The sequence below is a fragment of the Branchiostoma floridae genome, chromosome 12 (assembly GCF_000003815.2).
Source record: "Branchiostoma floridae strain S238N-H82 chromosome 12, Bfl_VNyyK, whole genome shotgun sequence".
Lineage (NCBI taxonomy): Eukaryota > Metazoa > Chordata > Leptocardii > Amphioxiformes > Branchiostomatidae > Branchiostoma > Branchiostoma floridae.
This window is the reverse complement of record NC_049990.1, coordinates 8,007,017-8,023,439: the sequence shown is the minus strand read 5'-3', so window position 1 is coordinate 8,023,439 and position 16,423 is coordinate 8,007,017. Positions and strand designations below refer to the sequence as shown.

Below are 16,423 nucleotides of genomic sequence, written 5' to 3'. Positions count from 1 at the left end.
CTTAACTAGGGAGGCCTAACATGCTATTATTTTCATCATTTTAATCTAAATGTCTGTACCGTTATGCAACCTTATAAGTACTTCTATTGTGGCAATGACATGACTTACATAGAGTTTCCGATAGCGAGAGGTCTGGTTTGGAGGCAAATAGAAACAGCAGAACATGCAGAAGATATTAGCATGCAAACATGCAAGTTATCACTATCAGAGACAATAACATCACATTGTCATGTGTAGGGCTGGGTACCGGTACAGAAAATTCAGGTCCAGGTCCGGTTCAGGTCCAAAGGATCAGGACCAGGTCCGGACCTGAACCTGGACCTGATGATTCAGTATGACTCATACCAATTGTCCATTTCACTACAAAGAAATCTGTTTGGCGGAGTATTAGACTTACACTGGCGTTTTAAAATCCTACAACACTAACTGCACCTGTACGATTGACTGTAAACCTTGGTAGAAATTACTATAAACTCTACTCTACTTCACTCTTGTCATTTTCTTCCAACTGCAAGCGCCAAAACGTGTGAATGCCTGATAAAATAAATTATGTTAATTTTCTAATCGGTCCAACATCCGGCCCACCTAATTTTTTCAGGTCCGGTTTTTCTGGACCGGTCCAATAAGAAAAACCGGTTTTGTACCGGTACGCTGTACCGATACCCAGCCCTAGTCATGTGAATAGATCAACCAATAGTCCATTTACATGTATGTCTATGAATTCCCTTACAAAACACATTAGATTAAAAAATGTGAAAATGAAGATAATGAGTCTGACCTTGTCTCCCTCTAGCACGACCTTGACCCTGAAGAGCGGGTTGGGTGTGGTTTTCCCGTCCCCATTGATGGCGCGGGAGAGTTCCTGTAGCGACCACTTCACGTTCAGGCGGAAAGCTTCCTCCACCATCCGGTCCATCTTCTCTGTGTAGCGGTACCAGTGGTTCTGCACCTGTGGGGAAAAGGGAAGTAAAAGCTTGATTTTCAACTCAAGATTTAACAGTGACATACTGTTTTAGTGTTTGATAAAATTAGACTGGTTAGAACCACAAGCAGCAAAATTGATGTGATATAGGTTTGGTGGAATCTTTGAGATGATTGAGGTATGATCATGATCCGATTAATGCTCCATTAAAGAGGACATTCCTGGTCTAAGCTACAGGTCGTAACAATGGGATGTGCTAGAGATTTGAACCAAAAACCTCTAGATTTCAGGCTACCTAGCCACAAGGGGCCACAATGTGTAATCAAACTAGCATACCTGAGTACTATTCTGTGGCTAATTGTTAAAAAAAAAGAATGTTCTTACCTCAGCACCGTCAGTCCTGAACACCTCGTAAGTTTTCCTCATGATCTGTACAATCTCATCGTGGATGGACTGCAGCCGCTGCTGCTGGTTCCCTCGGTGCCGCACCTGGTTGATTGAGTTAATTCTGTTATTTACCATCAGAAACGCAGCAAATGATGATTCAGGTTATGTCAAAATGTAATTGTTATTATGAATACTGTAAATGCAGAAATGTTCACGGTGGATTAATGTTCGAGCTTTTTGCGGTGACCACTTCACCGCGAATTTAAAACCACCTGGAACATTTTTCTATTATGATATTAGATTGCAGTCTATGGTGTTACCGCAAACTTAAATCAGCCGCAAAAAGTCCTTTTTCCTGCTACAGCGATTAAATCCCCGCGAACTTAAATACATTTACAGTAGTAGGTGATAAGTGCTAGTATGACATTCAACATTTTGCAAATAGTAGTTATGATTTATTGTGTTGTAAGAAAGGAGTAGAAACAGAAAGAAACAACATACCAACACTGATCAGGATCGAACCGGGCCCAGCAGATCACAAACCCAGTATGCTCTAACAACTACGTTACAAAAGGCTGACCAGCCAATTGGCATGGTTGTTTGGCGCTACTTACCCCCCACTGTTACAGTATTTTATGGAAGAGGACTCCAGGAAGAGTAGTAGTTGTATGTCGACACTAATGGAGATTCCTTAATAAACAAACAAGCAAACAAACCTGGTCATCCTCGAAGGCGAGGTCCTCGTACACCCTCTTCCCGTCTATCTTCACCAGCAGCATCTCACTGATACGCACACAGTTCCTGGAGATGGTCAGGTTGGCTGCCTTGTAGTCATCAACGATGGCCTGGACCTGGAGATACAGTGTATATAATGTTAGGAGACTTTGTTTAGCAAAGAATAGATTTTCATTCAACCTTTCTGTCTAGTATCAGCATAATACTGCCTTGTAGTCATCAACAATGGCCTGGACCTGGAGATACAGTGTACAGTGTGTATATTGTCAGGAGGGTTTCTTTAGCAAAATATAGTTTTTCTGGCTGTTATCAGCATAATACTTCATCAAAAGGTGCTGATTTTTTTGTTCTATGAAGGGTCAGAGGTGGAGCAAGTCTTTGGCTAAACCTTCAGCCTTTCTTCAACAGGATGACTGGTTTTGGAACAATTATTTAGCTTTGGTACAATGTACAAATGAGGATAATCCAAATAAGAGTAGATGTGACACACTCAAACAAAATGACAAACAGTCATGCACATACTTAACAGCATAGCTGCAGTTGGTTCATTACATTGTATGAAATATATTAATCTTACGATTACTATCATTCAATGCTGGAATGTAGTGACAACTTTCTAAGAATTAGTAAGATGTTTTCAAATGTTTATGTTCAATCACTTCTTTGCAAGCAGAGCTGAAACAAATAACAAAGCTGGCAGATCAACAGGAGTCAAGGTTATTAGCTCATCTGACCTTGCCAGCGTGCGTGCGGCACTCCTGTACAAAGAAGTCCGAGATGCCCTTGGAGGCCCAGGTCAGCTTGGTCAGGCCGGGGTGGATCTTCTTGTCCAAGAAACGGATTCTCTCACGGAACAACCCTCTCTCCTCCGTCGACAGGGCAGCAATGATTCTGGACAGTCAAAAAAAATATGGTTGCAATCAGATAACCTGCCTTTGTGAAATGGACTGTTAATAAAAAGATTCCTTTTTATGTAGTAGATGACATCATATGGCTCATTCAACTTGCAAGCCCTTACGTGAAAATGTTTTGACATTTCTGACTCATTTAGTAATGGCTTTGCTTTCTAGCAAGCAAATTTCTTTAAAATTTGTTGTTAAAATTTGTTGTTGTACAATACAGACTTTCATATCAACATGCCCTACTTCTCTTCAATGTGACATCAGTTCCTTGCCAAATCAAGGGTAAGTACACACATTGTGATGAAATGTACCATAAGATTATGATATCAACTATGGATTGCTAGCACGCATTTGCAAGATTAACCTGGGAAGTTAGGATTAAGGTAATCTTCTTCTTCACATGCATCTCTGATGAAACTGAAGACAACATATGAAAGACTATGGCCTAAGTGTTACCTGTTGTAGTCCCTGACCACCAGCAGCACATGTTCCCTCAGCCCCCGCAGGTCTTCCTTCTTCATGTACACTTCATGTGCGTAGTGGGGGATCTCAAACATCAGCTGCTCCCAATGGTGGATCTCGTTAAACAGCTTCAGGAGGGACCTTACCAGAGAGTGAAAGTCTGTTAATAAGCAGTATATCAAGTAGGCAACTGGAGATATTCTATGAATAGTCATAGGTTTCAGATAGCATCTAGCATCTTTAATCTGTAACTGAGAATAAGTTTGGAGACAAGTCATATCTTCTGTGTTGCGCATCCTCAAATAGCTGTCCCTGTCGTAAATTTTGTCAATCCTTAAGATTATTAAGATTAAGATTACTTAAAACTGAAATAGGAAATTTTCATCAATCTTATGTCATGAAGTTCACATTTTTTGGATGAATGGGGTGAAGTTTTCCCAGCAAGCAAGTTTCCATGATCCCTGGATAGAGAGATGGGTTCTGGAGACAGTAATACTCTGAAACAACTTACTTGTCGAAGTTGATGTCCAGCATGCCCTGTTTCTCCTGGCTGCGGCACATGAGGGGGATCTCCAGTCTCTTGCCCAGGTCCCTCTCCACAGTCCCCGTCCACTCGTTAAACATCTTCCTGATGAACTCGTCCAGCGCCTGGGCCAGCTGCTGGTACTGTGTGCTCGCCTCTGCACCAGAACCGGTCTTCGGGAGGAAGAAGGCCTTGCCCAATGTCTGATGGGTAAGAAGAGATGCAAGAGTTCATGATGGATTACATCATGTATCTGTGAAAAATATTACCTAGTTGAAAACCCCCTGGATAACAAGGCTTTTTATCAACAACCAGGGTCTACAATGCAAATGTGAAACACTAGAGAGGTGAGTAGAAACTGTCCCCTGGCTCCCAGGGTTCGAACCCGGGCCTGCCAGTTTGCAAACCAATACCAATACCGGCAAAACCAAAAGGTCTGAACCCACTAGCCTGGTCAGTTGGAGGCGCTTGAACCCCACTGTTACAAAATGTATAATTATCTACTTAAGACAATGTTTTGGTGACTGTCTATCAGAATTGCCCTGCAGAAGGTGACAGATGGTCACCGAAACGTCTGCTGCTGACTGTACATAGATCCTAGTTGTAAAAAAGAAACTTGAAAAAGCATCCCAACCTCATTTTGAGGTTGGCTGCTTTTACTATTTGTCTTTTACTTTGTGGCTAAGTGTTACTTGTTGTACTGACCTGCATGGGTGCGTCTATCCTCCTCTTGAGCGCCCGTGCCCAGTGGGACGCCCCTGCAAACTTGGGGTGCATGGGTGGCAGCTCCACGGACTTGGACTTGGACATCTCCTTCTTCACCATGTTCAGCTCCTCGTTAAACAGACCCCAGATCTCCACCGTCTTCTTGTCAATCGTTCTGCGGACGGCCTGAGCAGCAAAAAAAGAAAATAAGTCATTTTGAAGAATAAGGGTATAACTCCACAAAAATAAGGGTATTTCTATTTCACAGGGATCTCCACCGTCTTCTTGTCAATAGTTCTGCGGACAGCCTGAGCAGCAACAAAGAAAATTAGTCAATGTGAAGAAAATTTGACAGCAAAAAAAGAGGGCCTTTCTAAAGTATAAGGATCTCCTTGTCTTCTTGTCGCTCAAGAAAAATTTGACATAAACTGTTGTCCAGCTGTGAGGAAAGCTAGTATGTAGGGGCTAGTACAAAACCATTTTATCTTGTTGGGCTGGTCCTTAAAAAAACGGACCTGATAAAAATCAGTGGACCGGATTTTGAACCCATTAGAACAGATTATATTCGCAACCTTTTGCATGTTTTGGAGCTTACTGGTCCAATAGAAAAAAGAGATAAGTAGAGTAGAATTTATAATTAATTTCTACCAAATTTCCACAGTCAAACTTGGTCTCAATACGACCACTTTCAGTTAGCCCAAAATTTTCAGTCCCCATAGACACATGTCAAAGATGATGGCATGTCTATCGCAACCACTACCACCAGAAGTTATGGACACCTGACAATCAGCTGAATCATTGAATCAGCTCAACCCATTTCTACTAGTAATATTGACAAACCTCTCTGCTGTTGAGATGCGCAAAGGCATCTAGCAGTTCCACACCAGCCTGCACTGTGCTGATGGTCTCGAAGGCTGATGAGATGACATTCTGCATCATGACCTCTAGATCCTTCACCCCTGCACGGAATCTGTAGGGAAATTCAGCTTGTTAAATTGCACAACCTTAAAACTACAAAAATATCTGTATATTAAAGAATATATCTAATGAATCATACATGTATATTCAACCAGGATATAAGGTTCTGCAAAAGATTGTGTAAATTATAACTATGCCACTTAATAATATACAAAATGTAACTTTTTGCTAGATGTAAGAGTCTATCATTTTTTGTTTGCTATAGTATGCCACAGCACTTGCCAATGCTTGTACATTGTGTACATTATGTTGATTATGTTGACCAACAAAAACAATTTCATGCTGTAACTCACTTGTTATAGTCATCATGCCATGATGTCGCCTTGACATCAAGAATAGTTTTCTTGACATCTTTAAGGATCTGCAAGTTTCTCTCGAACGAGGCCTCGATCTCGAGGAGACTGCGTGCGACCTCGGGCCCACGGTGTCCGGCAAAGTGCGGCAACGGCGTCTTGGTTCCGTCCTCCCAGCGGGCAAAGTGCATCTGGCACTCACACACCTAAGGAGAGAAAAAAACGATATAAATATATAAAGGTAACATTTGGAAGCAACTACAAGATGTTAACCTTCACATTGGCTTGCCTAACAATGTACTGATCAAATACATTCAATTCTTATATCATTGTGCATTAGCTTGTAAGAGTTAAGACATACGAAAAAGGTCTTTCATTCTTGCGTTCATTCGTCATCCACAGTCTAAAAATACCTGGAAAACTATACCTTAGAAGAGTTTGTGAGGCACAATGCAAAGTTGTTCACTAGAGGGTAATTCATCAAAACCTTGAGTACATACCTCCAGCAGGTCCTTACATCTCTGGACAAAGGCATCGACTTGTGCAAAGATGCTCGTCTGGTCCAGTACCCAGCCTTGGGGGCTGAATCTGTGATGGACTCTTGCCGTCTGAAACAAAAGAGTGTTTTTTTAAAAATGTGGAAAACATATTTATTAAAATGATTTTGTCAATAAAAGGACATCCAAACTTTCCCAGTCTCCATCCAATGAAGTTTTCAGTGATGACAGCAATAAAAGACTCCTGATTGAAAATAGAAATAGGCAATCGATGCTATCATGGCAATCTGTTTGTATCTTGTATCTTACTACATTTTATAGCTCAAGTATCAGGTGACTCATGGTTATGTGCCCTTCAGCACAACAATTGATCTTCAGAAGCATACAGTGAAGAGTGGGAACTTAGGGCAGTAGCAATTTAAAGTTTGAAGTTTTATACTATCAAACTCAAAGTGTCAGTAGTGTCACTGATGAAAGACACCGGCTGACTGGCTGAAACATCTGACCACTTCCAAAATCAAATCCTGTTGCTTGAGTAACTACTTTTTGCGCATAATTCATTACCTAGATGTACAATGTAACTGCTTTTTTGGCGTATCTTACTACCTGGATGTCTAACCTTCAACGACGTAACTCAAAGTGTTGCTTAAACTAAGGTTATCCGATGTATGACTAGGGAGCTTTATGTTTAATGACAGTTCACTGATCTTATTAGAAATGCTGAAGTTGCCCTACCCTTTGGTACGTCTCCTTCCATGAGATGCAGCACTGGATGCTCTCATGTAGACTCTGCATGCTGGACTTGATGTAACCATCAAAAATCCTCTCCAAGGAGATCTCCTTGCAGCACCTCCGGATAATCTCATTACTCATCTGAGGTGAGAAACAAATCAAATGAATGTTTACCCAGTGTTAAACAATTGTATCAAATACAAATCACTATATTTTTCTATCAAACCTCGCATTTTCTAAACTTTTCAACATTCAATTCAAGATCCCAAGTATCGCAAGCCAATTGCAAAGTTGGGAATGCAAACTTTATTGGCAGTTTAAAAAAATGGTTCTAGATCTCAAACCATCCAGGAGGCCATGCAGTAGAACACAGGCACATAGAGCATGGAACGGTACTGAAACATCCACACATTGATGAGGAATCATTATATAGAGCATGCTGTCCTTAGTGCTGAAATGCCTTCCAAATGACATTTGGTGCCAAATAACTCGAGAGCCGTTACTTTAGAGTTGTGTTTTTTCTTCATGGAAAACTGCATCTTTTGGTAGATAATAGTCTCATGACATTGCACCAATTTGATTCTTTGATCTTCAGATATTTTCATCCAATCTGGAGTGAAAGAGGCTACAGTGTTGCCAAAAAAAAGCACAATTTTGGTACCAAAAACAGATGACAAAAAGTAGCTACAAAACTATAAGAAATCCTGACCTTCCTGAAGAGCCCCGTGAGTCTCTCCCGTGTGTTGTAGAACTCAGAGTTGGACCAGATCATGCGGATGATGCTAAGGATCTTGGGTAACATGGCAGGGATGTCCTTGGGGGAGGCCTCGTCCAACGCCTGACACGGCTCTTTAAGCGATGACAGGAACTTCAGGTTACTCTGGGCCTGCGCCGAGCCGTCCTGTGGAAGAAAGGTGACGTTTAACAACAAAATCAACAATCTTTCAAGCAACTGTCAGAACTGTGTGTGACTTGCAACAACATGCAAAGAGTGCCTGTGGTCCCAGGATACCTATTAGGTGCACGAGCCTGCATCACACTGATAACAATCTTTGGCTGAAGTTACAGCTAGCCAGAAGGTTGCCAAAATGTAAACTGGCCAGACAGAGAGTGGTGTGTACCTTTCACCTGAAAATCTACCCAAACTTCATCATTGGATGGGAATCAATGTCCTGTGAACTCTAGAAATAGTCAGATGCCTAAAAATCTGCTGTGTGATGCAGGCTTTTGGAAGAGATGTGTTATGTAACAGTTGTTTTTAAGTGTGCAAGAATGTACCAGACCTTTTCTGTTATTTTTCTCGTGTGTGAGATGGTATTGTAACTGTAGCTCATTCCAATATTACCTTAAAATCCAATAAATATAAGACATAAGAAGTGCCAAATGCCTTTCTCCATTCTGATTAGTAAGGAAGAGTGAGAGATCAGGATTCCTTCATTCCACAGTGATGTGAAAACAGACTGAGGTACTTTTTACTTACTACTTCAGAATCTCCAACCTATAACAAACAGGGCAAACTGATGTTAGGATGATGCAACACTACAAAGCATGAAGGACTAGACTATATTGCCTACTGATGACTGTGAATGAGGTTACATGTACATTACTACAGTGGGCAAGCAATACAGACCAGGAAGGGCAGTAACATGTGTAGCAGGCCAGAATATACCCCAGCAAGAATATACCCAGGTACACTATGGATAGGGGTATATTCTGGCCTGTTACACCTGCATTTTATGGGCAAATATGTGGAAATGTTACAATCTAGGAGCCAAGTTCTTTTATCTGGGTCAACAGTTGGTCACTGTTTGTCATTGTTGACGTGTGTGAATTCTTTTTTTGGGGGGTGGGGTGGTAAATCTACTTGTGCCACTGATTCTTCTGTAAAATCTCCTGGTAATTTTCTGTTCCATTGCCACATGTGTAACACTTCCTGGTCAACTTGTTTTAAGCATTTAAGTAAGCATGCGTCAACGAATAATATTTCATTACTATGATGTTTTGTTAAAATTATGCTTGCAGAAATGTATTGCTCTCATGGAGACAATTGTTTTGTCTGAAAGCGAAGAATCTTGAAGCTTTATAAATGAAATGGTTAGAATGTTCAGCATGCGATATCATGAAAGGTCATAACATGTTACATACAGTAGAGTTTGATTTATCTATTCATCTACAGTAACTGCACATCTATTCACTACTGTACACCTGTACCATCTATTACAGGTGCATGTTCAGAAGCACCTGGAATACCTGAAGACTCCACCTACCTGGATCATCCTTGCCATCTTGAGGAAAGGTGCCACGTAAGAAGACTTGGACAGCTCTAAGATCCTCTGTATTCTCTTCACCCCCGGCTTGTCCAGCTGCTCACTCAGGCCGGACAGGTCGTCACAGCGAGACTTCCAGAACTCGATCTCTTCCAAGGGACCAGCGTTGTCCGCTGTCTCTATTGCGTCCTGGGAACTGAGGACTTCCTTGATCTGCCTTGTCCAGTGGATCATAGCAGCTGTGGAAAAAACAGGGTGATATTTGTAGTGAAATTTATTATGATGATCTTGAACCAGATTGTCTCACTGCAGAGCTAATCTTCTGTTGCTTGTGATAAGCAAGACAAACTATACGGCATATACACTAGTAAAAAAATGTACAATATGGTCATCGTTGACAATGACAGACCAACAACAACTGGGGAAATCTCCCTGACAACTCCATGCTAGATTGCAAATATCTTATATAGAAAACAAGTAATATAGCCTTGATTCAGGTCTTAAGGACTATGATAATGATTTGGGAAGACTTCAAGAAAACATCCAAAGACTTACTCTCCAGCCTTGAGACCAACTCCTTGTCTTTAGCAGCTACTTCAGGAGGAATGCTGGTGCCCTCGTTGGGAATGTACAGGACAGTGTGGCCCTCCATCTTGTACCGTGTGTCTGTCAGGTTGGCCAGGAACTTGTGGAGCTGAGCTGAGAAGTCGTTTTTGATACCTGAAGGCTGGTTAAGGAAACTTGGCAGACACATGGCATTTCAAGATCTCACAGATCTTAACTTTTAGTGTGCTAAAGTAATTCTTGACATTTTGGAACAAATTTGAATTTGTTAGCAGGGAGACGATTAATGAATTGATAAGCTTATCATTGATCAGCTTCTATTCATGGATTTTTTGTTAACTTTAAGCAACATGTTGACAACAATAACATGTTTTGAAGACTTGTAGGCTGCCACAATGGCATAGTATTACACATATCAATACTAGAAAGGCCGACATTTGCTTAGGAGCAAATACAGCATATTGCAATCCATCTTCATCCTTGAAAAAATCCCAAAATTCAACAATTTGAAGTTATGTTTGCTCAAAGGAAAAATGAAGTACTGTGGGCACTTGTCCTACACACTCTCATGCCGAATTTTAGGTCATTTGGTTTCAATATAAGGGCATAGGAGCCAAAAATATACATTTTTAGTTAAAAATGGCTAAAAATCCCCAAATAACTCATTTTATAAGTGCTCTATGAAGAAAGTGTTGATGGGGTCCTGTTGTCATATGTCCAATTTACCTTTGTACCAAATTTCAGGTCATTTGGTTTACATACAAGGGCATAGAAGCCAAAAATATACATTTTTAGTCAAAAATGACTGAAAACCCCAAAATAACTAATTTCTTAAGTGATCTATGAAGAAAGTGTCAATGGGGTCCTGTGAGCATATGTTCAATGCACCTCCGTACCAAATTACAGGTCATTTGGTTTTAATACAAGGGCATAGGAGCCAAAAATATACATTTTTAGTCAAAAATGGCCAAAAACCCTAAAATAACTAATTTTTGAAGTGATCTATGAAGAAAGTGTTGATGATTTTCTGTGCTGATATGTCCAATGCACCTCTGTACCAAATTTTGGGTCATTAACTTGTAATACCAGGGCACAGGGGCCCAAAATATACATATTTTGTCTAAAAATGACCAAAAACCCTAAATATCATAAATTTTAAGGCCTCTATCAAGAAAGTGAAAAAAAACGTCTGGGGGTATTTGGTATTTCTACCACCCTGCCAAATTTCAGCTCATTTGGCCAAAAAATGAAAAAGTTGAATCAATTTGAAGATTTGACAGGAGAAGAAGAGACCAAGGAAAAACAATATATTGCAATCCCATACTATGTATGGATTGCAATATAATCATACAACTGCAAGTAATCACCTCTACACAAGGATCCCCCGACCAATGTGACCACTTTTTAGTGGTCCCTTAGATAATTTTTCCCATCGACAGTAAGAACATGTAAGTTTTAACACTCCATTTCTAATGACCTCCTGTCTAGATAGACCAGATTTCATCAGTCACCTGATTGGTGACTTCTTCCTGGACAGTTTTGACTGCACTAGCAGAGAAACATACAGCCAATATTACATGCCTTTGGGTGAAAGTTTGGAAGAAGCTAAATGTATAAAATTATCATGGGAAGGATACTGTCAGGCCATGACTTGTTCTCAAAGAAGATGGGTGCGTAGACACCAGTCATCAGTCTCAGCAGGCTCTCTATGTACTGGGACTTCACCGTCCCGTACTGGACCTTCTTGTGGAAGTTTACTGCTGTGATCTCTACACCCTCAGGCCTGGGAAAGACATAAACAAATGATTACATGAAATTTGATGGAAAATGTAATAAATTTTGGACTGAGAAGAGCATTTTGATTTATTACTTCTGATTGTGTACAGCTTGAATTACAGGTTGAATAAAAGTTGTCAAAGGGAACTTAGAGGCTGCAGATGTCTTACTGAGAAACAACTGTGATGCAAAGATACTGAGGGTGTGGAATGAGTCAACTGTACTTTACATATCTGATATTTTTGTGAATAAAAATTGCATGTGTAGCACTACATGTCACCACCACCCCCAAATCTTGATCAAAATATTTTGAGATTTAGTGCAAAATCTTGAGATGTAAAAAAGAAATCTCAGGATGGTTTGCAATATTCTCAAGATACTTTAAAAAAATCTCAAGATGCTTTGACAAAAAAAAAAGGAAAGGAAAGGTAAAACAATATTTTGCTTCATATGAAAAAAGTAAGTTTTCACCTTATGAAGTATGTGAGTTCCTCAGGCGGGTGATGAGGGGTGGAATATGTCACGTTCAGACCAGAATGGGGGTCATGGTACACCACCAACAGCCGACTGGGGCTCTCAGAGAACCATCTCTCAATGATTCCATCATGCTCGTCTGTCCACATGTCAGGTTTCAAGGCACTAAGGATGACTCTATCTTTGATCAGCTTTTTCTGGAATTGAAAAACATTTAAGTGAAATTGCATTACATAATACAAAAAGGTCTCATGACATTCATGTCATTTTTTTTTATGTAGGCCTCCTTTTCACTAGATGGTGGTCGGTTATGAGTAACCTATGAGCAATAAAAGAAACTGGATGTCTGTGACAACAAGACACACAAAGTTGTAAAAAAAATATTATTTTGCTTTTTATCTATGGACTTTGTTGAGTTATTGTTACAGTCTGTACTTTCCTTGACATTGCTGCGCAGCACATATAGTAGGTTAGAAGAATGGGTACAACTACAGATAACTAAATGAGCAAAAAAAGACAGAAAAAGGAACAGGTAGTTTTGTAATATGCCTTACCATATCTACAGGTGGTTTTGTCTCTGGTACATCTGTGGTCTCTCCGTTCACCATCTCTCCATTCTGTACAACAAGCTCGCCATTTGTGGCATTTTCTGGAATGTAAAATTATATGGTCAGTCAATGGAATATAATTTTATGCATATATTACAACTGTTACAAGAAAATATTTCCAACGATTTATTGATCTATCATTTCAGAATTGCATTTAACAGTTTTGAATTTGTTCCATAACTTTGACTTTATTAGTTTATATGAAACTACAAACTTAGTTTCTTGCAAACTACAAACTTAGTTTCTCACAATCGAACTTAAAATCAGCAATATGGATAATGGATGCACATGGATGGATATAGTTGGTGCAAATACAGGTTTTGCAGTTTACTCATCGAGAGAAACTGAGTCTGAAAAGTGTGTGCATTACCTGGAGACCCTCCTGAAGACCTTTTGTCCTCACCGTTCTCCACAGGTTCCCCCTCCACTCCATTGGTCACACCATTGGCTCCTTCCTGAGCCTCTGGCACATCTCCTGGCTGATCAGCCATTGTTTCAAATCTGATGAATAAAAAAGTAAAATGAACAAAAAAAATTATATGCAATGAGAGCATACTGAAGAAGTGATAAACACTGATAAGTTAAAGAAAGTCTTTTAGAGCAATTATCTGATATATCCAGCTTTTCCTTCTAGGTCTGTGTCACTCCAAATAAAGGGGCCCTTCACGGGGTGGGTGGGGCAAGTGGGCTGGGTTGTAACCATCATCAAGGCTTAACAATAAATTTAGAGACACTGTGGACTTTTTTAGATTTGTAAGCTGGCTTCACTTTAATAAAATCTCAGCATAATTATTGCTGTACATAGAAATTAGAATGTAGAAATGCACCAATTGCTTGATCTCTACCGTATGTGAAATTTAAGCAATCTCATTCAGGCTACAAATTACATGGAATTCAAAATGGATCATTCTCTATGCTTAGGTTTGATTTTTTAACCTCCTTGCTCTACGTAACAGGGTATGCCAGGCAGCAGGCTATCCTCAAACTTAAAGTAGGTTACTAGATTTGACCTAGTTCAGATCACTTCAAAATAACCTTCATATCAAATCAGGATCGAATACTTACATATAAGTTACAACAATCAAATTAACTTGTAATCTAACATAACATGCAAGCAAAATAGATCAGACATAGGACAGACATAGGTCAGATCAGCCATAGGTGTGAATTAAGACCTGCGCCATTGCCATGAAATAAAAAACCACTGCAATTGTCCTCCATTGTAACCAATTCAACCAAGAGATCCGATAGTGGGAGGGGGGGGGGGGCAATAAAGCTTCAGCAAGAAAACTACACATCTCCAACCTCTGTCATGCAGTTTCCAAAGACAAGGGTATGGATAACGGTTTCTTCGCGATATAAGTATGAAAAGAAATCACAGCTTTGCGCTGAAACTTGCGATGGAAGCATCGAAACGTCACTAATTGCCCTAGATTCAAGATGGCTGCCGTTGTAAACAATCAGAAAAAGAACCTACATTCTTACGCCGTTATTTACAATGACATACCTTTTGTCCGCCTGTTGATAGGCTCACAGGGTAGATAGAGATATAAAGAATTCTTCTTGTGCAGTTTCAGCCGACGGCGGAGTCAGAAAAACATTATTTTGACCCGAAATGACAGTACGATCGTCCTTAGCAACCGCCTTGACTCCCGTCCCGCGCGGAGAGCTGTGGGTAATTGAAACTTTTAGGTCAAAGTTCACCCAGGTGGGCGTGACGTCATCTGCATTCTACATGTCTCCAAGGAGGTTGTCTCTTCCTCTTTTCCAGCTCTTTCAGACGTCAGAGTCAAAATCATCAGAAATTGTGGAATTCTGAGGTGGTATCTGCCGCAACATGACCAGTTTTGAAACTGGAGGGAAGAGGGAAGTGGTAGATACAGATGTGGTGGTCATAGGAGCTGGAATAAGTGGTGATTACTCTTTGTTTGTTTATTTATTAACCTTATTTACATGTAGTTAATGGGTTACTCATTGGTTTGGCCGTTCCCTGGCCTGGTGCGCAGCCTACCCAGCTAATGATTGCCTATGGCTATCACAGAGGGCCCTGCTGGCCCATTTGATTATTGATATTATCATATAGCCAGGGGACGTGGGCCAATCAGAAGGCCCCATTTCATGCTGGTTATGACGCCGAATTAAATTTTTTATTAATACACACGTGCAATAATGACTTTTGAAAGTTTGAACCAATCAGAAGGACAGACAAACAGGACGCTGGCCAATCAGAATGAGATATCTAGGAATTGTCCATCTGCCAAGATAGGGGAATAAGTACAGGCATGGCAGGGGGGATGGCTCCCTCTATTAACATCAGTAGTGCGTGTTTCTTTGTTCAAAGAAAACATTTGCCGTCTTAAAACAACATTGAATTACCTATAATATTTAAGACAATAAAATCTATTTCAAGTCATGTCCAATTTAAACTGCAAATGGAAAATAAAATTACTTGTACCCCCGCCCATTCAAGTTCAGACGACAAAAACACCACGGTCCGCCATTGAGTAGCGGTCATGGCGCTGGAGGACCAAAATGCTACCTTTCTTCGGAGAAGACGTGTCTGAGTTCGTAGTGAACGAGATTCTCAAGAGCTGTGAAGCACAGGGATCCTGGAATGCCTCAGGAAAGCCGGCAGAGATTTAGCGCCTGATACGAACAAACTCGACAAACTGGAGAATGGGCGAGTGGAGAAATACGGAGCGTGCAACAGTTTGTAGCATAATGAATCAACTTTGTTCTTATTTCAAGCCTTGGAACAGAAATACATTTCACGTACAAGTTTTATGTTGTTCAAATTCACTGTTCAAATTTATGTACTGAATAAAAGATGTATGTTTTATAAAGGAATTTGTCGCTCATACCCAACCGGAAACTCTACTCTACTCTACTCTTAAATGGGTCAGTGTGGGTAGGCTATATGATAATAAATATATATGCAGGAATGTCACACATTTGTTAAATGTTATAACAAATGCCCACTTGTAAATTTGATCTCTTGTAATTGATTATTAAGTGGTATGTCTGCTCAGGTTTGTGTGCTGCCAAGCTCCTCCATGAGACTGGTTTGGAAGTTCAAGTTCTGGAGGCCCGGGACAGGGTTGGAGGAAGGACAAACACGGTGTCGGTAAGTTTTTAAAATTAAAGTGCTTTTGATAATTCAATAGCAAGCCATTACCCTGATTAAATCTCGCTTATAGCAGCCCGCCCAACATCCGCCGGCCACCTATTTTCTACAACAGTTCCCCCAGCTCATGAGATTAGTGGAGCACAAACTCTGCGGGGAGGGGCAAGTTACAGCCCCCGGACAGCAGAGTTTGTGTTACACAGACTAGCAAGCCAATGACCAGCTTAACCTTTTCTTGGACCACTGTTGTTATTACTGCAAATTCATGATGCAACCTACAAAATTGTCTTCCGAGACAGAAGGAATTGTCATGACAGCATTTATTTCTATAGTCTGACTGTAACACAAACTCTGCTGTCCGGTGCTGTAACTAGCCCCTCCCCGCGTGGCCGGCGGATGTTGGGCGGGCTGCTATTAGCGAGATTTAATCAGGCTATTATTTCTATAGGGATTTAATTTCATGGAGCTCGAGTT

General features: G+C 40.5%; 1 protein-coding gene across 1 annotated transcript in view; it reads right to left on the bottom strand.

Moving 5' to 3' along the window:
• Positions 1-14,512, bottom strand: part of LOC118426864 (dynein heavy chain 2, axonemal-like) — a gene marked incomplete in the record, with an annotated part of 67,334 nt that extends 52,822 nt beyond the window's left edge. The window contains 19 exon segments of the mRNA XM_035836429.1: positions 779-949; positions 1,307-1,411; positions 2,026-2,160; positions 2,779-2,935; positions 3,403-3,549; positions 3,920-4,134; positions 4,637-4,822; positions 5,477-5,606; positions 5,908-6,113; positions 6,408-6,515; positions 7,140-7,277; positions 7,846-8,037; positions 9,404-9,642; positions 9,959-10,123; positions 11,605-11,750; positions 12,215-12,414; positions 12,772-12,866; positions 13,196-13,326; positions 14,333-14,512. Of these exon segments, the coding sequence (XP_035692322.1) occupies positions 779-949; positions 1,307-1,411; positions 2,026-2,160; positions 2,779-2,935; positions 3,403-3,549; positions 3,920-4,134; positions 4,637-4,822; positions 5,477-5,606; positions 5,908-6,113; positions 6,408-6,515; positions 7,140-7,277; positions 7,846-8,037; positions 9,404-9,642; positions 9,959-10,123; positions 11,605-11,750; positions 12,215-12,414; positions 12,772-12,866; positions 13,196-13,316 (2,856 nt within the window).
• Positions 14,513-16,423: the final 1,911 nt, after the last annotated feature.